Source organism: Mauremys reevesii, linkage group 2 (genome assembly GCF_016161935.1).
Source record: "Mauremys reevesii isolate NIE-2019 linkage group 2, ASM1616193v1, whole genome shotgun sequence".
NCBI lineage: Eukaryota > Metazoa > Chordata > Testudines > Geoemydidae > Mauremys > Mauremys reevesii.
In genome coordinates, this window is record NC_052624.1 from 243,440,900 (window position 1) to 243,468,554 (window position 27,655).

A 27,655-nucleotide genomic window follows, 5' to 3' on the forward strand; every position below is an offset into this window, starting at 1 on the left:
CTAATGCCGGCTCTGCTCCCTGGTTTATTTTGGTGCCCCCCTGAAACCTGCTCACGGTCCCCCTAGAGCCCTGGCTGAGAACCACTTTTCTAGAACTGGTTGAACTCTTACAAACAAAATGAAGGGTCTGGGTTTTTTTGGTTTCCCCCGCCAGAGAAAAACGGCCCTTTCTGCAAAACAGAAATTTGGGCCAAAAAAATAAAAGTAACAAACGGTGGCTCTGACACGCCCCGGGCCGGGGTTTGCTAGGGGCGTCGATGATAACGTGTTTCTTCCCCGCTGTCAGCGGCCAAGGGGCGGACACACAACAAACCCCGACCCAGGGGCGGGTCTCCCTCGCTCTGAGCGACCGACCCCAGGCTCCGAGCCCGGGCAGACCAAGCGGCACATCCTGGCGCCCTGCGCGGCGGGCGGCCGATAGAGCAGCCCCCAGGGCCCAATGAACCATCGCTAAACTGAACCCCGACACGCGGCGGCGCTAGGACCGCCTGGGAGCGATCCCTGCCTATGTCTCTCCCGGGCGCGCATCCCACGGGCACCAGCCGAACGCATATGGGGCGTGCGCGCTCCCGACTGCGTGCGCGCGGCGTGTCTCCTTCTCACGTCGGGTGCGGGGCCGGGGTGTGCGGTGTGGCGCTGTGCGGGGCGCCCGGCTCGAGCTCGGGGTCATGGAGGGGCCCGGGGGGGAGGAGCCGGCGGCGGACGACTTAGAGCTGCTTGTGAGGAGTCAGCGCAGGGAGAAGCGGGAGCTGCAGGGTGAGGAGCAGCCGTGGGGTCCGGGCGTGCGCGAGGCGCAGGGGCGTAGTGGGGCAGGGTTGCGGGCGTGGGGTGCAGTGGGGCAGGGGTGCCTGGGCAGGGCTGTGGGGGTAGAGTGGGGCGGGGTATGTGCGTGGGGATGCAGTGGGGCAGGGGTGTGTGCGCAGGGCAGGGGTGTGGGGTGCAGTGGGGCAGAGGTGTGGGGGTAGAGTGGGGTGGGGTATGTGCGTGGGGGGCAGGGGTGCGTGTGTGGGGCGTGGGGGTGGGGTGCAGTGGGGCAGGGGTGCCAGCGTGGGAGAGCAGTGGGGTGGGGGTGCGTGCGTGGGGGTGCAGTGTGGCAGGGGTCAGGTGGGATGGAAGGTGTATACAGGGTGTAGGGGTTGCAGAGGGGTGTGCAGGGTGTTGGGTTGGGGTGGCAGAAGGGGGTGGTGGGAGCTGGGGGGAGGAGTAGAGGGGTGTGTGCCGGACATGGAGTCAGAGCAGGCAGTTGAGAGGTTATGGTCTGGCCTGGGAAGGGTGGTGAGCACGATGCCTGTGCTGGGACCCAAGTCCAGGGATTCTGAAACTGGGGGTCAGGACCCCTCAGGGGGTTGTGAGGTTATTCAATAGGGGGTTGCGAGCTGTCAACCTCCACCCCAAGCCCTGCTTTGCCTCCAGCATTTATAATGGTGTTAAATATATTTAAAAGTTTTTTTTAATGTATAAAGGTGGTCACACTCAGAGGTTTGCTATGTGAAAGGGGTCACTAGTAAAAAAGTTTGAGAGCCACTGACCTAGTCTGTGCCACTTTATATAGTGCTGCTGGCCGGAGCCAGCTTTCTCTGCAGGTAGCAGTGCAGCATGTAAGTCACACTTAAAAGCAGTTCATGGGTGTTGTCTAAATGTTAAGACCTTTCTGGGAAGTAGGAAATAATTCTCTTCTTACAGATGAAGAAAGGGAAGCAGAGTGGTGAAGTGATTTCCCCACTTGGTGAATCATTTTGAGAGGCAGGGTTAGGGCCCAGGAATTTGTCTCCCAGTCCATATCTCTGTGTAGCTTTTTACTGCATTATGGACAACACTTTACTTGAATATAAGGTACAAAAACTACCATGGTGCAGTTATGAACAATGAAACCCACAAGGTGAGAATTCCAGAAGCTGAGGTTTATAATGCAGTAGTACACTACAAAATACCATAAATGAACGGTTATTAGTTTACATTTCAATTTCAGAAAGAAAACTTCAGAGATAGGAAAGAACATTTTATTAAAGCTAATACATAATACATAGGTTGAGAAAAGAGTGTCTGTACATCTGGGTATAGCGCTTAGATCAATGGTTCCCAAACTCCGATCGCGGCTCCCAGTGGCCGCGGTTCGCTGCTCCGGGCCAATTGGCTGATCAGCCAAACCTGTGGACGCGGCAGGTACACAAACCGGCCCAGCCTGTCAGGGGCTTTCCCTGCACTAGTGGCGGAACAAGTTTGGGAGCCACCGGCTTAGATTATCCACAAATACAAAGTTTGTTTTTAAAAGTCATATGATACATAGAGTACATAATCAGCAATAACCCAAATATAGGTGAATAGATTTAACAATACAGTTTAGATATTAGAATCTGAATAATCAGATATATCGCTCATGAAAAGTTGTACAGAGATTTGGTTGTGGAAAGCAAAATATATCAGTGAGTGGAGATTGTCCCTCAGTAATTGAGAATTAGGTTGGTTGTCCATTTAGAAAATACAATCCCTGAGAAAAGTATTTTACTTTCCTGACTGCGCTTCTCATCAGCACTCTAGCTCATCACTCCTGGTATTGACGATGTCCGGTGATGTGTTCTATGTAGATGTTCCTCAACCACCTGATGGCTTCCAACACCATGAGTTACCACATCAGCCGAGTGTAGCGTTAATTGATTCTGCATTCTTTCAGCACTTGCTCGTTACTGGGGTCCCATGCGCCTAGGGCTCCGACGATCAGTGCGTGTAGCTCGACCATCATGGAAGGCTGGGATCCTGTTCTCAAACGGCATTGTGACATCCACCATGATGATGATCTTCCGGTCCTCATTGGTGATGACAATGTTTGGTCGCAGTAGGCTGTCAGTTCCGGGGATGGCGGAGTTTACGGCAACCTTCCCCAGGGTGGTGGGATGACTCTGACCAGGTGATCTTGGATGATGGTGTGTTGTAGCTGCCCAGCTCTCAAATGGGGCTTGCAGCTACACAGGACGTTTGGTAGCATCTCGTTGGTGTAGCCGCACTTCCTGCATCGCTTGTCCTGATTCCCATGGTAGATGGCTCCGTTCAGTGGGATGCAGTTGATCCGGGCCCTGTGGATGAACCTCCAGTCAGCAAATCGGGTAAAGCTGCTCCCGGGAGGAAGTGGTTGCTGGCATCCCACTTGCACATCACCTCGAATGCCTTACCCTGGTCCGGCTTCCATTTCAGTTTTTCCACATATTGGCAGCAGATGGCATCCTTCAGAGTCCTCTCCAGCACGGTACTAGCACTCGGAGTGATGATAGTGTGATCTGTCTTCTTCACCTGTGGCACCAGGACTCCCAGCTCTTGGCGTTCCTCACACCATGTCCAGTGATAGCCGATACGCTTCTCCAGTCATCGCATAGCATTGTGGGCACAAGTCCAGAGCGAAGCTAAGTCTCCCCATCTCTTCCAAAATCACTTTCCAGCGAGCTGCTCAGGTAGGTGGCAACATCTTGGTTGGAGGGGGTCCTGGTGATTCCCTTCTTGACAGCATCCTGCAGAGCACTTTCCGCAATGTTCCTCACCGTGGCATCCGGGCATGGTGGAAGGCGTGAGTGATCACAGCAACGTTGCACAGATCACCCATTTGAGGGATTTGGGACCGCCCTGTCTGTGCGAGATGTACACCAGTTCATTGCTGGCCCTCTGGGGAAGAAATATCCACTTCTTCACCAGCTGCTGGTTGGTGTTGTCTTCCTTGTTCAGAGGTACCTTCATCACGGCAGATCCCCTCAGGACGAATGAGATACTGGGAATCAGGAAGGTGTTCCAAGTGTTGATCTTCTGCCAGTAGGGAGAAGTCGATCCTGGTTACATCTCATAGGATCTCTTCAATTGTATCCTCAGGTGTCTGCTGGATGCGGAAACCTGTCGGTGTGCCGATATGTTGGTACGCCTGCCTGTCCTCGAGGAAGATCATGGGTTCACCCTGGATCTGAAAAGATGTAACCGGACTGAATCCCTTCTACTGCCATCAATATGCAGGGATGCACACTTCCTGGCATTGAAGCGGAGTCCCATCAAGTTGGCAGCCTGGGTGGTGATGCCAAGCATTTATTGGAGACTCTCAGGGTTGTCTGCAATCAGGACCAGATCGTCTGCATAGGCCAGGATATTCGCTCTGTTGTCGTATAGATAAAAAACCGTCTAGACTGCTGGAGATCGCTCGAATGAGTGGCTCCATGGCTAAGTTGAAAACGATGGGGCTCACAATGGGGCTTGCTTCACGCTGCTACAGATAAGAATTTCAGGTGTCTCTCCTTCCATGGAGCGGATGGTCGTGCAGCCTTCATACGGTTCCCGAACCAGTTGGAGAAAGTTTTCAGGCATCCCGAACTCTCGCAGCGTGTCAAAAATATGCTAGTGGGGCATCGATCCAAAAGCATTAGCCAGGTTGAGCCGTGCTATGGCACATTGCCTCTGTGCCCTCCTGGCCATGTGGATGGCAGTCTGAAGGACAAAGTTATGTTCGTAGCAGCCTTCGCATGACATGAAGTCTTTCTGGATGAAGCTGATGGCTCCTCCGTTCACTGACTGGTCTGTGATCCTAGCCGTGAGGCAGCTGACATACAGTTTGTACATGGTGGAACAGAGAGAGATGGGTCTTCAGTTGTTGGGGTTATCTCGCTCGCCTTTCTTGTAGACGAGCACCATCATAGACTTCTTCCAGGAGCTGGGAGTATGGCGGAACTGTTTCCATTTGTTGAAAATGGCAGTAAGTACCAGGCAACTGGGGTGGAGGGGGTCCTTTTTTTTTTTTTTTTTTTTAAGGAAGTTGTAGCAAATACCATCTTTTCCTGGGGCTGTGTTTTTTTTGGTCTTTGTAACTCTGGCCTTGACTTCCCGTGATGTGAAGTCTTGTTCCAGGTCCTCTGCATAGTCAACTCTGGGTAGAGGATGAAGGCACTCTGGACGCTGTGTGTCATTCTGAGGTCAAAGCCCTTGAAGTACGAGAATAGTCTCTTGGGCGGGATTGCACAGTAGGATGAGGGCCCATCGAGGATCTCTCTCTCTCATAGCCTTAGGGCAGTTTGATTGGTAGAGCTTCTGGATCCTGCTGTTGGGTCATAGCGGCGACTGATATTCCTTCTCCTGGCTTCCCTCATGATGTTGTGGTTCTGTCTGGATGCATGAGCTCTGTGCGCAGTTGGTGTGTTCTTCTGAGTCCCCTTCTTCCCAGATATGATTTCTGCAGACAGATCTTTAGTGAGTCTGTATACAAGGAGGTCAGAGTCCTCAAAGGAGGTTCTCCTTGCCAACTCCTCCATTTGAGCAGCTTGCCATGGTGTGGTGGCCCTCACCGTAGGCTTCTGTTCTTCTGGTTGCTCAATCTCCACAGGCCCAGGCTGGAAAACTGCTGTGGGATTAGCCTGTTGCCTTTTTCCCTCCCGGTGTTGAGAACTCTGTTCTGCCAGATCTTCTGGAATGAGGGCAGTGTCTCCCCTTATGGATTTTAGGACAGCACTGGTCCTTTTAGGAAGGACAATTTTAGAGGCAGCAGTAGTGGCCCTTTCAGGGATGCAATCTTGCTTGGGAGTTTCCGGAGCAATGCTGGTCCTTCTGTGGATGAGTTTTGTTGGGGGGGAGGAGGGGAGATTCTTGTTCCTCTGGGAGAGTAGTATGGAGAGGTTCGGCTGGGCAGGCATCTAGTGAGATGTTTAGGTCCCGCTGGGTGGTTTCTGAGGAGAGGCTGGTCTCACCGGTTGGGGGTACCTTCCAGCACAACAGAACAAAGACCAGCATCAGGATCCCGGGCATTGGAGGAGGTGGGAGAAGTTCTCCTTCTAGCATCCTTCTCCTGAGCAGCAGGTGAGATGTTTGTTTGTCCTGGCTGTGATGTCCTGGAAGGCCATCCTCGAGGTGCAAGATCTCCCTGCAGCAGTATCTCCATGGGTTTTCTTCAAGGAAGCACTGCTTTTCCCATCAATGCTGCTCATCTGTGATGTCCTGCAAGCACCGAGGGTCGTCTTAGAGATAAGAACAGATACTACACTTGATCTTAGCCAGAAGGCACATGTAACAAGTTCAAATTAACATTGTGTTCCAAGCCTCGGTCTCTCTCTTGTAATTAGACCAGAGGTTCCCAACGCGGTGCCCGTGGGCGCCATGGCGCCTGCTAGGGCATTTATGTGTGCCTGTCTAGTGCCCAGCAGGGGAGAGAAGCCGCGGCCCCGCACCTGACGGGGACAGAGAACTCCAGGGCTGCAGGCTGCGGGCGCCGGTGTTCTTGGTCCCTGGCAGGTGTGGGGCCGCGGCTTAAGCAGGAGAGAAGCCGCGGCCCCACGCCAGCTGGGTACAGAGAACTCCGGGGCTGTAGGGTGCGGGCGCCGGTGTTCTCAGTCCCAGGCAAGTGCAGGGCCACGGCTTAAGCCGGAGAGGCGCCGGTGTTCTCTGTCCCCGGCAGGCGCAGGGCCCACCTACTGCCCAGCAGGGGAGAGAAGCCGAGGCCCCGCGCCTGTTGGGGACAAAGTACTCAGGGACTGCAGGCTGCGGGCGCCGGTGTTCTCTGTCCTCGTGGCTTTTCTCCGGCTTCTCTCTGCGCTGTCCAGAACTGCAGCCCCTCCCCCCCCCCCCCCCGAAAAAAAAAAAAGCTCCGATTCTGCCGTCCCAAGAATGAACGGCATGCCGCCCCATAGCATGTGCTGCCTCAGGCAAGTGCTTGCTCCACTGGTGCCTGGAGCCGGCCCTGTATGTGAGTATTCTTCCACTGCACTGATACTGCTGTTTTCTTGTGCTTTGTGATTTATTATTATTTTTTTTAACATTTTGCCCCAAAATGAGGGATTCAAATAAAAGACAACATACGTATTATTTCAACTCAGAGTGGGAAGAATCCTATTGTTTTATTGAAAATAAAGGGAAATGTGTTTGCTTATTGTGCGGGCGTGCTGTTGCAATGCCAGAAAAACATAATGTCGAACGCCATTTCCAAACTAATTACGGTTCTTTTGACATTAGCCATCCACTTTAAATCTGAGTTGAGAGAGGTTTGATTTGAGTTGATTAATTTTCTTCTATCTGCCCAGAAATCTGTTTTCACTAGATAAGTGGTAAAGTCTAAAGGTGCTACTATTGCTTCCTTTAAAATTGCTCGTCTGCTTGCAAAGAAGAAAAAACCCTTTCAAGATGGTGAATTGTTGAAGGAAGCATTTTTGACTGTTGCTGATTACCTGTTTCAAGGATTTCCTAACAAGGGTGAGATTTTTGTCGGCAATATAAGACTTGCAGTTATCAGACAACACAGTTACGAGGAGGACACATGCAATTTCAAGTGACATGCAAACTCAGCTAAAGGATGACTTGGAAATATGTGGCTGGTTTTCACTGCAATTTGATGAGTTGACAGATATATCGGATGTAGCGCAGTTGGCAGTTATGGTGAGGATGGTATTTAGTGACCTCACCATAAAAGAAAAGTTACTAAAAGTATTGCCTGTGAAAGGGCGAACAATGGGTGAGGACATCTATAATTTATTCAAATCATATGCAATATCAATTAGTATGCCACTACACAAGCAGTCTGCAATCACCACTGATGGGCAGCACCAATGGATTCATTGCACTCTGTAAGAATGAATCCTTTCCGAACTTTGTCTTATCATTGCATTATCCACCAAGAAGCTTTGTGCGTCAAAGTTCGTTCTTTTGAACATGTCATGAATGTCATTTATTAAAATAATTAACTCTGTTGGAGTGAAACCTTTGCAACACCGACTTTAAGGCCCTGTTGGAAGATGTTGATGATAAACAATCTGATCTTATCTTGCACACACAGGTACGATGGCTGAGCAAAGGTAAAGTTCTTATATGTTTTTTAAGCCTAATTGAAGAGATCAAAGAATTTCTGAAGTCCACAAATCAGAACTTCGAGCAGCTAGAAGACTCCAGCTGGTTAATGGACTTGGCTTTTCTTGCCGACATCACTGACAAATTGAACATTTTAAATCTTGAGCTCCAGGGAAAAGACAAACATGTGGCTCAAATGATAGGTTCTGTAAAATCATTCAAAGCAAAACTGATCCTGTGGATGTCACACATAAAGATGAAGTCTCTCTTACATTTCTCAAGTATGAAGAAAATAGTATGTGACAGTGATTTTTAACCCATCACCATTTGTTATCCACATTCAAACACTTCTGGAACAATTTGAGAAAAGATTTCAACAGCTGACCATCATTGAGCCTGTTGCCTTTCTTGTGAATCCTTTTACTTTCCAAATAGAGGTAACAGAAATGACTACATCAATTGCAAGTCTCGTTCAAGTAAGAACAGAAGACGTGGAACTGGAGATTTTGGACCTTCAAAATGATATTCTAAAATCCTGCGCAACAGATGAAAACTTTTGGAATCTGGTTGACCGAAAAAAGTTTCCTGCCTTAAAAAATGTAGCATACAAAATAAAATCTTATTTCGGTTCCACTTATCTATGCGAAGTTCTGTTTTCAGCAACGCACATCATAAAATCAAAATACAGATCTCGGCTTACAGATGCCCATCTTGACAATTGCTTATGAATGGGAATATCATTTTACTCTCCCAACTATGAAAAATTGGCTGAAGAAATGCAGTGCCAAAAATCACACTGACTTTATTAGAAAAAACACGTGAATTAATGATACCTATTTTCCATTAAGTGCTGATGAGCATGTATGATTAACTTGTGTTTAACTTTTTTTCATATTTGTTTATTGAAATTCAGATATAAGTAACAAGACAAAGAATATTTTTAATTAACCATAAGTGGCTATCTATGTTAAAGTAAGAATAATAAATATATTTGGACCAGCAGTTCAACAATGTTTTACTTTTTTTAAATAAATAAGATGAAAACTGTTTATGATATTTATTTTTGTAAAAACGCCTTAATTTTTCTTACAGGTATATAAAAAAGCAAATTCACATGGTAAGGTGAAAGAGTAATTGCTGAATAATTTAATACCTTTTACATGTATAATTACCTTTTTAATCTTATGGATTCATATATTATGTAATATTAAATATGATTTTTATATTTAATGTACAAATACAAAATAGGCCTTGAAAAATTGTTGGTGCCCGCCACACTCTTCTGAAAACATGAATGTGCCACTGGCCACAAAATGGTTGGGGACCACTGAATTAGACCATTGCACGCATGTTGATGTAACTGTAGGACTGAGACTCTTAACTGTCTTTATGTCCTGATTTCTCATGCACCCATAACTTCGCAGCTATCATGTTGCACTAACATTAGCTTTTTGTACTTCATTTCTGTTTTTAATTAAAAAAAAAAAAAGAGGGAGAAACTGAGGATGTCTGGTCTTCTATGCTATTTTAGGGTAAAGGGAGTTACAAAAAAAAGTTCTAATGTCCTCTTGCAAACATGCCAATCTTAAAATCTTATCCCCACAAAGCTAGTCAATTTAAAAAGAGTTAAGTATAATAGGGTAGTACATCTGCCAGTGATTTTTACAGTCATCATATTGTGTGAAATACCACCCATACCAAAGAGGAAACTAACAAGCTAGCTGACCATGCACGAAGTACTGTCAGAGGACCAGAGTCAGTACTTAAAAACAAACAAACCAAAACTGTTCATTTATAGTAATTTATAGCTATAGCAAGTAGATTAAAACAAATCACAGATGTGATTTTTTTTCCTAAGTTGATTTCCATTTAAATATTAATAATAGAGTGGCTCAGATAATAGGAGTTGCATCTAGATTTCAAAACTCCAAGATTTGTTCAAATCAAAATCTCAGCCCCACTCTTTATAGTGCTCTGAATCTATCTGCATCCTTGAAGTATGAGGGTATTGGAATGCAGGGCGAAGACCCCAATCCTGCAAATGTGCACATATTTTAAGTTCTGATTGCATTCAATGAGGCTTCTCAGATGGGTGATGTTGAATGGTCTGTATTTTCAGAATCGGAGCCATAGTTCATTATCTTAAAAATACTGAACTAACTTTCATAAGTCTTGAATATTTATTTTCTTCAATAGAGATTGTAAAACAATCCAAATTCAGAGTTTCTGGTTCCAGGCACTTGAGTTATGCAGACAAATTTCAACAGAGGTTTCGCTAGCTTTTCAAAATAAACAGTTTGCGGAGGCAAAGTATGGAAAAATTTAGCCCCATATAATTTTGAGAATGCTATGGCTGAGTTCCATAGTATTTATAAGATTAACAGGTAGCAAATACTTTTAATAATGATGTGGCTGGAATATTTTCTTGCTTCCCCTGGGGTTGATAATTGTATCTTTCAGAAAATATAGCTGTTTTAAAATGTAGTAATCATGCTAGGCAGTCTCATACCAGTATGTCATAAGTTAGGTTATGTCAAAATCTTTTATCATATTTATATAGCCCAATTTTAATCACATTTGCACCAATAAATTTAGCATATTTCACTTATTAGAGATAAACCATTGATGATTCTACTGGATGTTCCTACAGCCAAAATTCAAGGTATGAAAAATGCTGTACCTAAGAATGACAAAAAGAGAAGAAAACAGTTGATTGATGATGTTGCCAGACTGGAGGCAGAAATGGAACAGAAGCACAAGGAAGAACTGAAGCAGCTAAAGGAAACTTTACCCGAGCAGAATAAGGTACCAGTCATGTTTAGCCTTATTTGTAAGGTCTTGGGGGCAAATATTAACCTCAATCAGCTTTCATTGAAATTGTGTAACTGTGTGTGTGTATGTATGTGTGTATATATATAATATGTAACTGAGGATAGAATTATTAAAAGATTTATTCACAGATTAATAGATTTCAGGCCTAAACCCAGTCCCCTCTCTCTCTCACAGGATCATGGTGATGATAAATCTTGTGTGATGTTGAGATATTGAGGGTAATGAGCACTATAGAAAAAAGCATATCAACATACTATTTTTTGAGAGCTTTAAGAGTAAAATCATATGTCCAGATAAGAGTGTTAGCAGCTCATTCTTGTCTCTGCTTTTTAAAATTTTTTAACTTTTAGCTCCCATAGCATGTCTTCATGCTAAGTATCTAATCCAGTTGTGTGTCAGTTATTGTTGCTTTTTTTGTGAGAGGTTCAGTGGTGTGATTATTGTATTGTGATTCCTGTCAAGGATTTGTGCCTGAACTCTGAGTATTTCCTATATCAGCGGTGGGCAAACTACTGCCTGGGGGCCGCATCTGGCCCTTGAGCTCCAGTCAAGGAGCGGGGTTGAGGGCTTACCCCACTCCATGTATGCTGTGTCTTCATGCGGTTCCTGGAAGCAGCAGCATGTCCCCTCTCCGGGTCCTACGCTGCCCCTGCCCCAAGTGCCATGCCCGCAGCTCCCATTGGTTGGGACCCACGGCCAGTGGGAGCTGTAGGGGTGACACCTGCAGATGGGGCAGCACGCAGAGCCGCCTCACTGCATAGGAGCCGGGTGGGGGACATGCCACTGCTTCCGGGAGCTGCTTGAGGTAAGCGCTGCCAGGAGCCTGCACCCCTGACCCTCTCCCATGCCCCAACACCCTGCCCCAGCCCTGATCCCTCTCCGGCCCTCCAGACCCCTCGGTCCCAGTCGGGAGTACGCTCCTGCACCCCCAACCCCTCATCCTCAGCCCCATCCCAGAGCCCACTCCCGCACCGTGAACTCCTGGTTTCTGGCCCCATTCCACAGCCCACACACCCAGCTGGAGCCTACACCGAATTTCATGAGTATTTATGGCCCACCATACAGTTTCTATACCCAGATGTGGCCCTCGGGCCAAAAAGTTTGCCCACCCAGTCCTATATGTTCTATAGCAAAAACATGGAAATTCTGTACACAATATTTTAAAATTCTGCAAAATTCTTCATATTTTATCTGTCAAAATAACACACAATAATCATGCCTGTTTCAGTTATTTTGTTAATTTTTTTCAAAATATTCTTACGGACGTACTTGCTGACAGATATAGACGACAAAAAAAGATTCAGGAAATGTTTTTTGACCAATAGGTTCCTTACTAGGCATATTAATACCGAACTTTGAGTAATAATTCATTTAAACTACAATACAGACACATTTTTTACACCCCTCAGAAGCAGTGCAAAGGCTCAGGGTCATCAGGGATAGTGGAGGAGCTGAGGAAGAGGGAAATAATTGCTGGGAAGAAGTCTGGGAGTGAACCTGGAGGGTTATTGGGTATGGGTGGGTTAAGTTTGGGGAGTGTGTGAGGCATTGTTAGGGATTTCGGGGATCCTCCCCCACACTGACCCCTAGCCCCTCTCATTCATTCAGACAGACAGACACATCTGCCCTTGCACGCCCATGTGTCCCTCCACCCCCACTCCCATTTAGCCCCGGACCCAGTCTGTTCCTACCCACTAGCCCTTCTGAAACTCAGTCTATGACCTCCCATGTGCTCCACTCTGTCCATCCCTCCAATATCCCAAGCTGCCTGACCTGGCCCTGCGGGCAGGGTGCTGTGAGGAACTCAGCTTCTTCTCCGCACTATCTGTACCAGGCTGCTCCCACCCGGCAGCGGCTGCCCTCTGTTTTGGTATCACAGCAGTCCTTGGTGGGCAAAAGGTGTAACTGCATGACCTCTCTGGCAGAATGTATTTTCTGCGGAGAAAAAAGATCTGTGTGGGACATGAATTCTGCACATGTGCAGTGGTGCAGAATTCCCCCAGGAGTAATTCTATCGATTTTTCCATTTTATGACCTTTACTTGTGTCTATTTAAACTCTTCCTTTCTGCTATTAAAACAGTTATATTTGCAGTCACATAATCTTTACAACCTGGTGGTATACTTCTGCTGGTATACTTCTTACTTTAAAAAGTAATTATATATTTTGTGAAAAATGTGGACCAGTATGGCAATTTTGCTAAAATTAAATACTTTTGTGCTCTGTAAATAATTACATAAGTTTGTGACACTTTATAATCAAGTAGAAAAACAAAGTCCCTGCACTGAGGAGCTTACAGTCTCTATGGGTGCTATGATGCTGGTAATTCAAGTGCCAGCTCTGGCCAAGGCTGTAAGTTGTTTGCTAAGAACTGACAAGCTCATAGCTGGAAACCGAACCAGCTCACCTCTGTTAGTTTTGTTCAAAACAAGTATTAGTCTTATAAGAATGTATTTAGTGTTTAGACTCAATGAAATGCTTGTTAGTTGCTGCCTGCGTTAATCTCCCTTGTAATGACTATATTCCATGCTATAAGGAAATATGTAAGTTTTGCTTTATGACTTTGAAAATGTTTGCTCTGAATTTGTGAACCCATGCATGGGAATCCTCCCCCCAACCAGGAGGACTATCAAATTAAGTGGGTCATTGTAAGATAAAAGACTTGTTAATTGCTTCATCCATCCATGGTTAAGAACATGCAGAGGGCCTTATCCCATATTTTGAATGCCAGAAGAGGGAAATAAAAGTAGTGAACATAAAGGCCTTGTCTACGGTACATAGTTTTGTCATCAAAAGCTGCCTTTTGCTGACAAAACGGGAGGTATATGCACTACAAAACTACTTTTGGTGGCAAAACTCTGCTGTTTTTCTGACAAAACAAAACCACCTTAACGAGAGGCATAAAGTTTTTGTGGCAAAATTAAAGTGAAAAAGCATCAGTTGGTTTTGTCAACATAACTGGCTTCCACAAGTATCCCACAATGCCTGCTGTAACTGCTTGGCTCACTGTTCTGATCTCTGCTGCCCTACGGGTATGCACACCTCCGTGCCCTTTCAAAGCTCCGAGAAGTATCTGATAGATGAGTGTGCTCCTTTTGGCAAACAAAGAGCAAATCATTACTGTGGAATGCTTCTGTTCTGCCCTACACTAGGAACATGGGCAGGGAGTGTGTGTGTGTGTGGCAGGTGGTGACTGCTGTGTTGTGTTGCTTTGACATTCCTCAGCACTGACTGCTCACAGAGCTGCTCAGGATGCTGCTCCCAGCAACTGAGAAGACTGTGGGAGAACTCGGAGGGAATCACAGAACCATAGGCAGCGAGAGCGGGCTGCTTTGGGAGAGACTGCTGTGCTGAGCAGAGCTGGATGCACACTTGCTGACTTTCATGTGGTAAATAAGCACCCTGACTTTCAGAAAAATCCAGCTAATCCCATTTCAAAACAAGGCCAAAACAAGCCAATCCCTAAGAACCCTAATGTTCTATGTAGCTAGATTTCCCCCAGCATGCAGTCTGGGACTGTGGTGGGCCCCCTTCGCACCCCTGACTCTTTCTCCTGTGCTAGCCCTCTTCCCCCCCCCTTGCCCCTGCTTGCTGGGAGCTGATTTAAAAAAAAAGAAAGAAGCTACAAGCCAAAAACTAGCCAACAAGCTAGTTGTATATATGTTTGCTTGCTTTAACCTGTAAATAACTCTCATGTGGTTTCCCCAGCTAATAAATCTTTGGAGCTTATTACAAGATTGGCTACAGGTGTTGTCTTTAGTGTAGGATCTAAGGGCAGTGGTTTTCAACCTTTTTCATTTGTGGATCCTTAAAAAATTTCAAATGGTGGTGTGGACCCCTTTGGAAATCCTAGATGTAGTCTGTGGACCTTCAGGTTGAAAACCACTCATCTAGGGTATGAATTGATCTGGTGTAAGTGACTGGTCTCTTGGGACTGGGTGCAACCTGAATATTTTGTGATTTTTGTTTGTTTGTTTATTTATTTTTTGGTATAAGTGGCCGTTTATCACTAATCTCAGCTTGCCTGGTGGCAAGATAGACTAGAGAGTCTCAGGGGACTGCCTGTGACTCCATGATTAAGACTGTTATAATGATGCAGGCGTTCACATTTTTTACAGGGTTGGTGAAATCTAATTTATAGAACATATCACCCGTTTGGGGTGCCTGCCCTGTTTTCTGACAGTCTACCCTGAGGTTGGCACTCATGGTTGTGGGCCACTCCAGACAGTGTTACAGATCCAATATTGCAAATCCACTGACTGAAAAAGAACTACTTTCGAATGTAAAGGTCATGTGTATGAGTAAGCATGTTTGTAGATTTTATCACTCTAAATTAGGGAAGTACAACTAGTAGGTAACTATACATATTGCTGTAGTAAATTTTCCTTAGCATTTCCATTCCAGCCTACCTCTTTCAGTCTCTTACAACTTTCTGAAACTTTATATATTTGGCTGAAATTTTCTAGGCTAAGTATTTTCTGATTGCAGATTTGAAAAGCTTGAGAAAAAACATATTCAGCTGTTTGAGAGTATGAGAAGGGTGAAAAATTCTTGTGATCATTTGTTAAGGAAATAGTCCTTATTGACAAGTGACTGTCTCTGAGAATTCCAGTGAAATTGGTTTTAAGTTGCCAAAGTTATGACCTGATGAAAATATTGATGTCTCGGGTATATCATTTGACAATTGCACAATGAAACCAATGGTATACCTGAGATACATTGATGATATTTCCATCTTCTGAAGAGACAACTTAAACTCCCTCCTAGATTTCCACCACCCATCCATTAAACGCTCTCTGGAACACTTCCACATTAGCATCAACTTCCTGGACACCACAATCAGCTTCAACAATAGAATCATACAAAAAACTATATACAGGAAACCCATGGATCACCACACCTACCTTCATAGATCCAGTAACCACCCTAAACACACCAAGAAATTCTGTTACCTAGAGTCCAGGCACTCTGCTTCCTCAGGCTATATTCTGTCATATCGGTCTGGGATATATAACTTAATATACTCAAAACTGCCTTTACCAAACAAGGACACTCCACCAGAGAAGTGAATCGGATCATGAAATGAGCCAACCAAATACCCCGAAAGAACCAGATTCAATACAGAAGTAAAATCCCCCCCGACCACACTCCACTAGGTGTCTCCTACTACCCCACACTGGCACCCATACGGGGTATCAAACAACTACAACCCATACTCAATGGGCACTCCATCCTGAAAGAAATGTCTTCTGGCCTTCAAACCCAACCTCTCCAAGCTCATTATCAGAAGCAAGCTCCCCATAGACCAGGACACATCAACTCAAAGTGGCACCAGACCCTGCCAGAACAACAGATGCAAAACTGGCAGATGTATAGATGTATTTCCATTGCTACAATGATCAGCACCCCGACCCCACAGCACACCTTTCAAGATTTATGTATCCTACACATGCCTATTACAACACATGGTGTACCTCAGCCACTGCACTAAATGCTTCAGTAACAACTATGTGGCTGAAACTAGACGGTCACTATGAACTCTCGGATGAACTCTCACAGTAAAAAGATAACACAAAAACACCCAGTCACCTGTGGGTGAACACTCTTCACAAAGCGATCACTCAATATCTGACCTATCCGTTCTCCTCCTCAAAGAAAACCTGCGCAACACTTTCAAAAGACAAACCTGGAGTTTAAATTGCTAGACACTAAATAAATATAAGTGGAAAAGTTATTTTTAAGTAGAATTTTGTTTTAATACTTGACAGCAATTGATGACCCTGAAGCAAGTAATAACCCTCCTCATGGCTGGGCTCCGCCTGACAGCCCCAGTACAGGGGTTGGGGCTCACAGCATCCTGGATGCCCCAGCTCAGGGCTCACAACCCCGCTCCTGGTTCGAGTCAGGACTTGCAACCCTGCATGGCGGTTAGACTCTGGGATCGCAGCCCCACTGCTGGCCAGGGTTGGGGTCTGGGCTCGCAGCCCCATGGGGGGTCGGACTTGGGGATCGCAGCCCTGTGCCTGCCCAGAGCTCACAGCCCCGATCCTGGCCAGGGTTGGGGTCTGGGCTCGTAGCCCCATGGGGGGTCGGACTTGGGGATCGCAGCCCTGTGCCTGCCCGGAGCTCACAGCCCCGATCCTGGCCAGGGTTGGGGTCGGGCTCGCAGCCATGCGTCCCTGTCGGGGTTGGGGCTCGCAGCCGTGCACCGGGGGTTGGGGCTTGCAGCCATGCATCCCTGTCGGGGTTGGTGCTTGCAGCCGTGCATCCCTGTCGGGCTCGCAGCTCACAGCCCAGGGTCGGGGCTCGCAGCCACATGTCCCCAGTTTGAGAACCAATGGCTTGTTACAACAGTCTGTAACCCACTAACCCTCCTTTTTGTTCTGACTTACAGGGGTGTTTACAGGCCACTTCACCTTGAATGGTCCCTTAGAATATACGCTAACTACTTATGCCAAACTGTCTGTTCCATCTTGTAGTTAGCTGTGACCAGACCTGAGGAAGAACTCTGTTTAGCTTGAAAGTTTGTCTCTCTCATCAACAGAAGCTGGTCCAATAATACCTCACTCACCTTGTCTCTCTAATATCCTGGGACCAACCTGGCTACAACACTGCATACAGTACTGAGAAATTTAGCAATTGTGCAGTAAATGAAGTAGGGCTGTAGAGATAAGGTAAAGCCTGCACCTTTTAATAGATACAGGGAATTAACTCAGTTCAGAGGACCTTGCAAAATGTGTCAAAACATTACCGTTCCATTTGGCCTAATATGTCTTAATGATGAGATTTTATTTAAAAGAGTCTTAAGAGACTATTGGATCGCATGGTTAACATTCAGGAAAGTTGGATGCATAACCTGTAACCCTATTTTCTTGTGACATTTGACAGATTTAATTATGTTGACTAACTGTCTCAAATTCTAAAGTTTTATGATATTGGATTTTAAGGTGTGCAGATCGGGTAAAGGCTCCATTTATGCCTTAAGACAGAATCTACTGTTGGAGGTTGTCTTTTGTGTAATTTTCACTGTACACATTATGCTATATGGTTCTCAGTCAAAGTGTTCTTAAGTGAATTGGCTCAACATTCCTGATAGTAAGGAAAAAAAGGTGGGGGGTAAATATGATAAGTTAATAGGATAAAGTATTGGCTGCCTTCCTACAAATAAAAGTAAGCTAAAATATTTTCTCTTAAAATATTTTAAACGTTGATAATACTGTTCAATATTTAAACTGAAAAGTGTAACCTGGTATTGATTGAAACATATTTAAGAGACATTTTCAAGGATCTGTTGTAATTCTCCATTCTCACTCATGTTAACTAAAATGTTAAAAATTTTGTTTCCCTCTAGGTAGATTCTGTGGCTGATAGTATTGCAAGTTTTCAGCTTGAGGAAAGAGAGCAACAGATGCAGCAACCTCGAATATCAAAAGCACAGAAAAGGCGGGTATGATACCAGTTTTAATGTTTTCTGCAAAGAAGTGCGGGCATTTTCACACCAGCGTATGCTCTACCAAGTCTAACGCATCTTTGGTGGTAGAGGTGATTGGGAATTTTCTGAAAAAAGTTTAATCGGAAAATGCTAATTCAACAAACCCATCTTGGATTTGACAAACTTTAATTGAACCACAAGTTGGTTTCCTGGCAGGCTGCTGGGGGACCCCACTATTCTAGGGTTTGTGATTTAAGGACATCTCTGTCAGGGACCCCAGCGCATCCAAGGTCAGTGGTTCCAGGGCAGCTATGTCATGCCAGGAGTCTGGAAACCCTGTGAACCATCAGGGTACCCAGTCTTACTACCATGGAACTAGAAGCCTGGAAGCACTGGCTCTAGCCAATCTGGACTCTGGTTGGGTGCAGGGAACAAGGAAGCCCTGAGAGCTTCTACTTGAGCCAGGACTCTCTGGGCTTCTCAGCTTCTGGTTCTGCAGTAGGGAGTCTGGAAGTTCTGGGAAATCCAGCTGATGACTCCTCAGTGAGGTCATGGGAGCTAGTTGGCAAGGGAGTCTAGAAGCCCAGGGTCTCTGGCCCTAGAGCAGTCTGCATGCTGGGGCTGGGAGCCTTGCCAGCTGTTGACTGAAATTAACATAATTCTTGTCAGTTTCAACCTGCCAGAGTCCCAGGGAACATACTCTATTTAGAAACACCACATTTTGATGTTTCTGAAATGAAATTTTTCAGAATTTCTGCTTTGTGGGAAACTTTTTGAAAAAATTTGTTTTATTCTGATTTGGAATGAAACTAAATATCAAAATTTCCCACAAACCAGAATTTCTGAGTTTTAGCCCACTCTAATTGGTAGGTTACGTGCATGATTTGATGTTAGAAATCTGTAGAGGTGCTACTTCGGTGCTTTAAGTGCTTTTAAACAGCAGTACTTCTGAGCTGACATCTGGATCTCTTTGGGTTGGCATTTCTCTACTCCTTGTTTAATTCGAACTCCTGAACCCACTAGCATGAGTGGGAAAATGTCGCAGCCTTGTTAAAGAAATAAATACTACTTACCATTGTAACTGTAGCTCTTTGAGGATGTCACCTCTGTGCATTCACCCTACCTGGAATTCTTCTGTCATTGGACTCTGGGGTTTAGCAGGAGAAACTTGAGGCACTCAGGCCTGTATGAGCCTCTTATAATCTCATGACATCCTGTGCTGTAAGAGGGAAGTTGCTTGGCAACAGTACATATTGCTTTCCAGAAGGTTCTCAAAGTTGAGTAGTTCTGGGTAAAGGAAGTACCCCACAAGCATGAATATGCAGAGGCAACACTTGGGTAGCCAGTATATTATCTCAGCTGGAATTGGCCAGGACACCTGAAGTTTATCCATATTTTTCACACACACAATATTTTGAGATTTTTAAGGACTGCAGGTATTCACAGCTTCCATTTTATAATTCCTCCAAAAGATGAATGATTTAGGAGAGTGCTATCTACTAAATTGACACTGCTTCTTTCTGCACTTTTTCTGAAGGTCTTCCATCAAAATACTAACTTCTGAGCCCACTTAACTTGAGCTCAGAGGGTAAAATAAAAATCTTAGAAATACCACAAAATAAAAAAAAATCCTCTAGTGAAACAAAGTGATACAGGCAACGTAACGTGTCTTTCAGTATTTACTCTACAAAATTCTTATGTTCATACAATTTGGCTTCATGAACTGATGCTTCACTATATTATGGCTTCAAGATAAACACACAGACCATAATTTTCAAATGTATGCCTAAAGTTAGGCACCTAAATAAACAAGAGATTAGCTGTCTTTGGATTTAGATACTTAACTTTAGGCACTAACTTGGAAAATGTTAGTCTAACTTGCTAATTCTACTATACAAAGTTTATTCTTTCCTAAAGGGTGAATTTCAGTATATTTATTAGCTGGAAAGATACTGACCGTCCTTCGGTGGCACAATGGTAATGCACAGACCTAAATCTGAGCAACAAAATTCTGAATTTCATAGATCTGAGCAGCAAACCAAGAATTGCAAAGACACTTGGGATCTCTTGTAAGATTGAACATTGTTTTTCCAATAACTTTCATATGAAATTGACATCCTCTTGTAGCATTCTTTATTGTGCTTTCCATTCAAGGAGAAGAAAGCTGCATTGGAGAAGGAAAGAGAAGACAGGATAGCTGAAGCTGAGATAGAAAATTTAACAGGAGCCAGACATCTTGAAAGTCAAAAGCTTGCTCAGATATTGGCAGCAAGGCAGTTGGAGATTAAACAGATTCCATCAGATGGTCACTGCATGTACCGAGCTATTGAAGACCAGCTCAAGAATCAGCAAAACTCCTGGACTGTTGCAACCCTGAGAAGTCAAACTGCAGAGTATATGCAAAGTCATGTTGATGATTTCCTGCCGTTTCTAACAAATCCCAACACAGGAGACATGTATAGCCAAGGTAAGAATTTTATAGTTTTTAAGAATCATTTATTAAAGTGTCTTTTTACAAATGTTACCAGTAGTTCTGGCCCTTATCAGTATTACAGTTGTAGCTGACTTGTGACCAGTTACAGCATGGTTGCCCCCCATGACACTGGATGTCATGCAGTGTAGACAGGATCGTAATCTCCTCTGTAACTGAGCAAATGTCTTGAAGATACTTTTCCTGCATGTAGACAAACAACTTCAGCCTGGTTATGTAACACAGTTAATCTCATCTGTGATACAAAATGGAACCGTGTTAAATCTTGACCAGGTAACAATGGTGTGGTAATCATGTTCCGTGAGTGAGCTGAAATTGTAATGTAGATAGGACCTCTAACATAAGGATAATCTTGTTTTACAGTTGAAATCCTGCAGGGATCAGTGTTACTATTCTCTTTGCTGAATCTTGTTGTGGAAAAAAATATGCCTTTGATTAAGCTGTCCTATCCTAGAATCACAGGGTTGGAAGGGACCTCAGGAGGTCATCTAGTCTATCCCTCTGCTCAAAGCAGGACCAATCCCCAAATGGCTCCCTTAAGGATTGAATGTGCAACCTTATGGTTAGCAGGCCAATGCTCAAACCACTGAGCTATCCCTCCCCTTAAAATTCTGGAAGGGACCTTGAAAGGTCATTGAGTCCAGTCCCCTGCCTTCATTAGCAGGACCAAGTACTGGAAGACCTTCAGAAAAAATCCCCCCTCAAGGATTGAACTTACAACCCTGGGTTTAGCAGGCCAATGCTCAAACCACGAAGACTTTTTGGCATGAAATAATGGAACATTTTAATTGGAGAATGGCTTTCAAGTCATCTATGCCTCAGTAGCAAAATAGCTCTCTTTAAAGATGCTCAGTGGTACTGTTGATATCCTGTATCTAGAATAGGCATTTAGCAGAAGGGAGCTTTTAAGCATGTTTCAATAGCCTAAAAAATCATTCTTCAAAAGAATTTTCAATAAAAGCTTAAACTTCCATGGAACCATGATATAGAAAAGTGTGGTATGTTTTGCTGTTCCTGTTAACATGGCAGTTAGAAAGTCCGGAGTCAAGTGTTGTTCACATAGTTACCACGTGCCGTAGAGCTGAGTATTAGTATTAGTACAGTATTGTGAAAGTTAGCTAGTCTGCATGTTCGCCGCTTGTGATGCTAGCATCCTCATATTCCCTGCCTCTTCATATTAGCTCCCTGAGAGAGACAATGTTATAGGTACTGCTGCAGTGTTGTTAGCAGCACGGTAGCACTTCTGGCCGGCTCTATCTTGTCTTAGGCTAAACTTCCTTTCTTAAATTTAAATTACCTTTCTATTTTATTGGTAGGTTTATTTTGTGTGTATCAAAATAGATAAACCTTCAGTTTGCCTCATAAATTTTTAACCATGATAGCCTTTTTGAAATCCAAACTGATTTTCTTTAATTGTTGAGAAATGTGGTTTCTCCACGAAAATGCTTTTTGTCTTGCAGTGTATAATTTTGTTCAGTTTATTCTTCACCCAGAACATATTTAATAGTGTTTTTTATGAAGAGGTCAGCTAATTTTATTCTTTTAATTCCTTTCATTTATAAGAGCACAGATCTTACTTGCAACCCCCGATCTTACTTGCCTTAAAACTGTCTTCTGGAGACATGCATAGAAGGGAACGTTCTCTGGATTCTAAATATTTTAGTTTACTGAGAAATAAACAACCCAGTCAGTTTGGAGAAAAACATAGTAGAACTGCAGCTAGTTACAGGACCTGAAAATTTATCTAACATCTATCTTGCACAAGAGCCAAGCCTAGTAATTAGATAGAAAGATACTTCCACTGCATGCTGTCCCCCAAAGCTATGACTCCTGCAGTTTAAAGCTATTGTGTACCACTTATTGGGTACAGTATGTAATAAGATTATATTGTCCATAAAATTTATTCAGGAAATGCTTAAAATATAACTTGCTGTTTCCTGTATTTTTACTACACTATCTTTCCTATCTTTGGTCTCCTTTTTCCTCTTTTCTTTTCAACAAGAGAACATATTATACTTCTTCCTTCGTTGTAGATGTTTGTTTCCTATTTGTTTTTCTCTTTCCCTGCACTTAAATATTTTTATTCCCCTACATTATATTTTACTTTTACAAGCCAACATTTATTTTTAATTTATCTCATCAATATCTTTCCGACCCACATCCAGGAAAGAGATTTACTGAGAGGTTTTCTCTTTTTTTTTTTTTTTTTCCCCCTGCAGGGGAGTTTGAAAAGTACTGTGATGATATAGTCAACACAGCTGCCTGGGGTGGTCAGCTAGAAGTAAGTATGGTACTGTTTATTTTTGTTGATGAAACTCTGAATTGGTTGAAAATTAATGGATTTTTAGATACAGAGTCTTAGAAATGCCCCTTCTCCACTTCAAAGAAGGGGCTTTTCTGTAATAGAAAAATTTCTGGAGGCCTAATGAAGCATGGTTGTAAAGAAATATAACAACAATACCTACTCTTGTATAGCGTGTTTCATCAATATATCTCAAAGCACTTTACAAAGAAAGTAAGTAGGTATCATTATTCCCATTTTTAACCTCTTGACAAACTTTACATTGTGGACAAATATTTTCTCAGACCGTTACCAGTTTTGTCTGTGTCTGTATTGCTTATAGCAGCTTAAGTCTTTAAAACTTGTAGAACAGGTGTTTCTAATGTGATGGTTGACAACATGGAGGGAAAGAATAAAAAATAGAGACAGAAAGTTGGTTTTATTTTCTTTGTTTAAACAGGGTCAACATACTTTGTAGCACAGCAAGCTATCGTACAGCAAAGTGTAATTAGAGAGTGAGATTTATAATTAAAACTGAAATAAAAAACTTTTTAGCACTTACACTCTGTTTTTGCATTTCATTCCGTTTCAGCATTGAAAATAGACTAGTTGCTCTCTCGAGTTCTTGTGAACTACCACTGTGCTGCATTGCTTTTATCAACAAAGCAAGAGATGGTTCATAGAAACTTTTCATAGGAATTTTAAAAACTAACCTCAGGAAGATTTTGTAAAATCTCACTTCTAAAAAAAAACCCCTAAATTTCAGGCCTAAACTGACTTAATGGTATTTGTGTTAGAATTAAGTATTTTTCATGGTATTTAATTATACTTCTCAGCATATTTTTTTTTCTGTCTTAAAGCTAAGGGCTCTATCACACATTTTGCAAAAACCAATTGAAGTAGTGCAAATGGATTCTCCTCCCATTATTGTTGGTGAAGAATATTCAAGCAAACCATTAATACTAGTGTAAGTAGATATTTTTATTCCTATTTTTTAATCATGTTTTTCCCACAGGAGAGTATTTAAGGACTGATAGTAAGTGATTGCAATACTTTATCTAGCTTGTCTGCCTAGAGAATGTTACAGAACAAGTTGGCTTGAAAATGCAAAATAGCCATCAATAAATCAGGTTAGGAAACAAAAGAAGGTCATTCTCAGTGTTCACTCTAATTTTTTACATCCATGTGCAAAATGAATTTTGTTATGTGTACCAATATGAAAGTAATGTGTGACACATGACCTTCATATTGGTGTACATAAAATTCATGTGGGGGTGGGGCCAAAGGGTTCGGAGTGTGGGAGGTGCAGGCTCTGGGATGGGGCTGGGGATGACCGATTGGGGTGCAGGCTGCCCCGGGGATGCAGTGGGGAGAGAGGTCTCTCCACCCCCCCAGTCCTCTCTCACCGCAGCAGCTCTGGCGGGCCTGGGCTGGGCTGAGCCAAGGAAGGGGCTCCTCTCTCCTGGCTGCAGTAAGTCTGGGGCAGGTCCATGCGGGGGCTGGCGGAGAGGGGCGCCTCTTCCCCCAGCCGTGGCAGGTCCATGCTGGGGTAGGTGGGGAAGGGCTTGGCTCCTCTCCCCGCCGCAGCCCTGAGCCCCTGTGTAGGGCTTAGTAGGCGGCTGCGTAGCTTAGAGGGAACTTAGACATCCGTTACTTTTCTGTCAGTTGACTGATTCGTTAGCAGCCTTCAGTTATTCAACAAAAGCTATTTTATTCACAATTATAAATGGATTTAACGTATTATTTTATATAAAAGTTCCATTAATGATGTGTAGGTTTTATCATTATTAGCAAAACTAAAGAAACACTCCTTTCTCATGAAAACATGCAGTCAAACTTCTATGGTTTCCAGGATAATACATTTTTCATGCTGTCTTGAACTTTAATTGAATGTCTTTAAACTATCTGAGAGTAGAAAGTAGGTATATTTATACATATGTATATTATATGTTTTAGTTAAATATAAATTTTTTTAAATTGCTTTTTTGTTTTATTTTTAGGTATATGAGACACGCATATGGATTAGGAGAGCATTATAATTCCGTAAAACTGCTAACAGACACTGCTACAGAAAATGATAGCTAGTATACAAGTCATACGTCCATATGGATAATGGATGCCGCTTGACACTTTGGGCTCTTCATCTGTGGATGGTTCCCAAGAAAACTGGAAAACAAAAGTAACAAGAAGGAACTTTTAAGAAAGACAAAAGATTTGGCTACATATCAGAAGTAGCAGTTTAAAACAGTACCTAGACTGCTGATTTAGATCATGTTTTAGAAAATATTCTCTAAAATGCTGGCTGTGTAAGCCATTGTAACTTGCATAGTTTGAGTATTTTGGTTTACGTAACACACTCTGCCACAGTGAAAAGATCAATAGTATATGTTTCAGGTAGCCTGTGGTTTTTTTTTTTTGGTTTTTTTCCCCTGCTTCTGTGCATTTCTACTGAAGAGTTGATGTGACTTGCAGGCTCTTATTAGGCCTTTTCAAGTAGATTATATGGTGATCATGAAGATTTTATTAAGGCATTTAAATGACTGTTGAATAATATTCTGGACTGGAGTGACCGTCAAGATACTGCATAGCTAAAACATACTTAAACAATAGTAAGAATCCTCCTAATACTTTAGTTACATAAGAGCCAGAGGCAAAGCCAGTGATGCTGAATATACCCTTATCTGACTCAAAAGGTCGCAAACCTAACTTCTGCTTTTATGGATTCTCCTCTTAATTTTTTTAATCAGGTTTTGAAAACTTTCTTTTCTTCTGCTGCTGGTATTTCTGCTTATGGCCATAAATGACAGAACATGGATGATAATTGATAACGGCATTGTTGGTCCACATAGTCCCACCTGTAGAACAGAGGACATTAAACTTTTCGTTCTTTTATAATTTATTTTTCTTTACAATAGTTGGCATTTCAGATGAAGACTTAGTGAACTAGTCCAAACACAGTTTATAGTGCTGCCATTCCATCAGATCTGCAGTTTGGAATGCGGTTTACAGTACTCAGGTGTGGTCTGTACTTAAATTTTAAGTACAATGTACCTACGGTGCTCAGCAGTGTGAAAAATCCACACTCCTGAGCACCGTAGCCTTACTGACCTAATCCCTGCTGTACATGTAGCTAAATCGCTGGAAGAATGCTTCCATCAACCTACTTAGTATTGTTCGGGGAGATGCTTTTTCCTACAGCAATGGAAAAAACCCTGTCGTTGTAGGTTATGTCTATGTTATGGGGTTATACCGGCAAAACTTCGGCACTGTAGTTATGCCAATATAGTCTCTGTAGTATAGACACTGCCTTATACAGCCACTTGCAGACAGTTTTAAAAATTGTCATCACTTAATTCTTATAAGTAACTTTAAAGATGACCTGCAAAGAAATTTGGATTTGTGTTGTCTGCTTTGCTTCTTTATGACATACAGAGAAGGCTTGAAACATATAAGGAAAGCCTGCCAATACCAGGAAATTAATTTTTTTATATAGACTGTTTAAAACTTTTTTACACTTTTTTTTTTTTTTAACTACCTGAATAAATAATTTGGGGGAGAAGCAGTTTTTAAAGATGCAACAGTGCTGCCCCTCAGCTGAGGGCTGAAACAGTTTATAGTCCACATCCAAAACATATGAGTCGTACAGTAAAACCAGAAAACAAATTGACGTTCCTGGTACTTCTTCATGCCTTACTTTTTTATGATATATATAAAGAAGACAGAAAACCAGCTATTTTTCTTCTGTAGGTCATTTAATGAAAGCACTTTGTGGTCTTGCTGAAAGAGATGCAAATGAGGACTTTACAGATGCCATATTTACTTGTTTTATAGGTAGTCTTCCCACATAAAGAATGTTTGATTATGAATTTCACAGCATGGAGCCTGCCGGGCAAAACAAGTATTAACCAGTTATAACATTGTTTGGCACTCTCTTTATTCGTTTGGTATTTATTGTAACAACTGGATGAACCCAATTGATGTCTTGATCACAGGAGTCAGACTTTTTTTGCAATGCCTGTTACCAGAAATGGATTCATTAGTGAGAGAGAATTTATATAGAAATCTTCTTTAATGCCATAAAGATTTTCACCATAATACAATAATATACTGTTTTTAGTGTACCCAAAATTGATGTATTGGGCAGTGTACATGCTGATTTATGTAGCTGAATGGTGAATAATTGTCAGTTAATTGAGGTTTGATCAGAATTTATTCCTGGGTCACTAATTGAAAGGGGGAAAAGATGATATTGGAATTCTGGAATATGTCTGTATCCAACAATTTGTCCAGTTTAAGATGTTTTCAACTTGTACAAAGCAAAAGAATATTTAATTATACTGAGCAAAGGACCTTTGCTCATGCTGTATGGGCCTTGCTTTCCCCCCCTGCCCAAAAAAATAAAGGTATGGAAACTTCCATAGCTTTAACCTGCTTGAATTAAGACATTAGAAACTGATTTGTATTTATTGAATTGGATAAGATTTCCACTTATCAGTTTGTCCTGAAATAGATTATCTATCGCAGAATTTCTCTGCAGTACTTCCTGTTCCCTCTGAAACTAGTGAACTTAATGATTTTCACTTTTGTCATGATCCTACAACAGCATCATGTATTAGTCAACCACAAGTTCCATTCAAGAAGACAACTCTCTATTAAAGAAATAGAGATCCAAAAGCTCTTTTTCTCCTGTTTTTAATTTATCTCTTAGTGTCACCAGTTGTACTTGCCCTGGCTTTTTTTGGTAGCATCCATTCCAGCGTATTATAGAATTTTCCCATCTTAAGTGAAATGTGGCCAGCTAGATACTACAAAAGCTCCCTGTTTCACTT

At 43.1% G+C, this 27,655-nt stretch overlaps 1 protein-coding gene across 1 annotated transcript; it reads left to right on the plus strand.

The window, feature by feature from the left end:
• Positions 1-567: 567 nt before the first annotated feature.
• Positions 568-27,500, plus strand: OTUD6B (OTU deubiquitinase 6B). The gene is made up of 7 exons (XM_039526850.1): positions 568-756; positions 10,442-10,596; positions 17,974-18,069; positions 20,209-20,521; positions 22,765-22,826; positions 23,687-23,793; positions 24,827-27,500. The coding sequence occupies exons 1-7, from the start codon at positions 669-671 to the stop codon at positions 24,909-24,911; spliced, it is 906 nt and encodes a 301-aa protein (XP_039382784.1). The 5' UTR covers positions 568-668; the 3' UTR covers positions 24,912-27,500.
• Positions 27,501-27,655: the final 155 nt, after the last annotated feature.

Coding starts and splice junctions, on each gene's coding strand:
- OTUD6B (XM_039526850.1), top strand. CDS start 669: ATGGAGGGGCCCGGGGGGGAGGAGCCGGCGGCGGACGACTTAGAGCTG. Junction 757..10,441: donor GGAGAAGCGGGAGCTGCAGG/GTGAGGAGCAGC, acceptor ATGTTCCTACAG/CCAAAATTCAAGGTATGAAA. Junction 20,522..22,764: donor AGGAGACATGTATAGCCAAG/GTAAGAATTTTA, acceptor TTCCCCCTGCAG/GGGAGTTTGAAAAGTACTGT.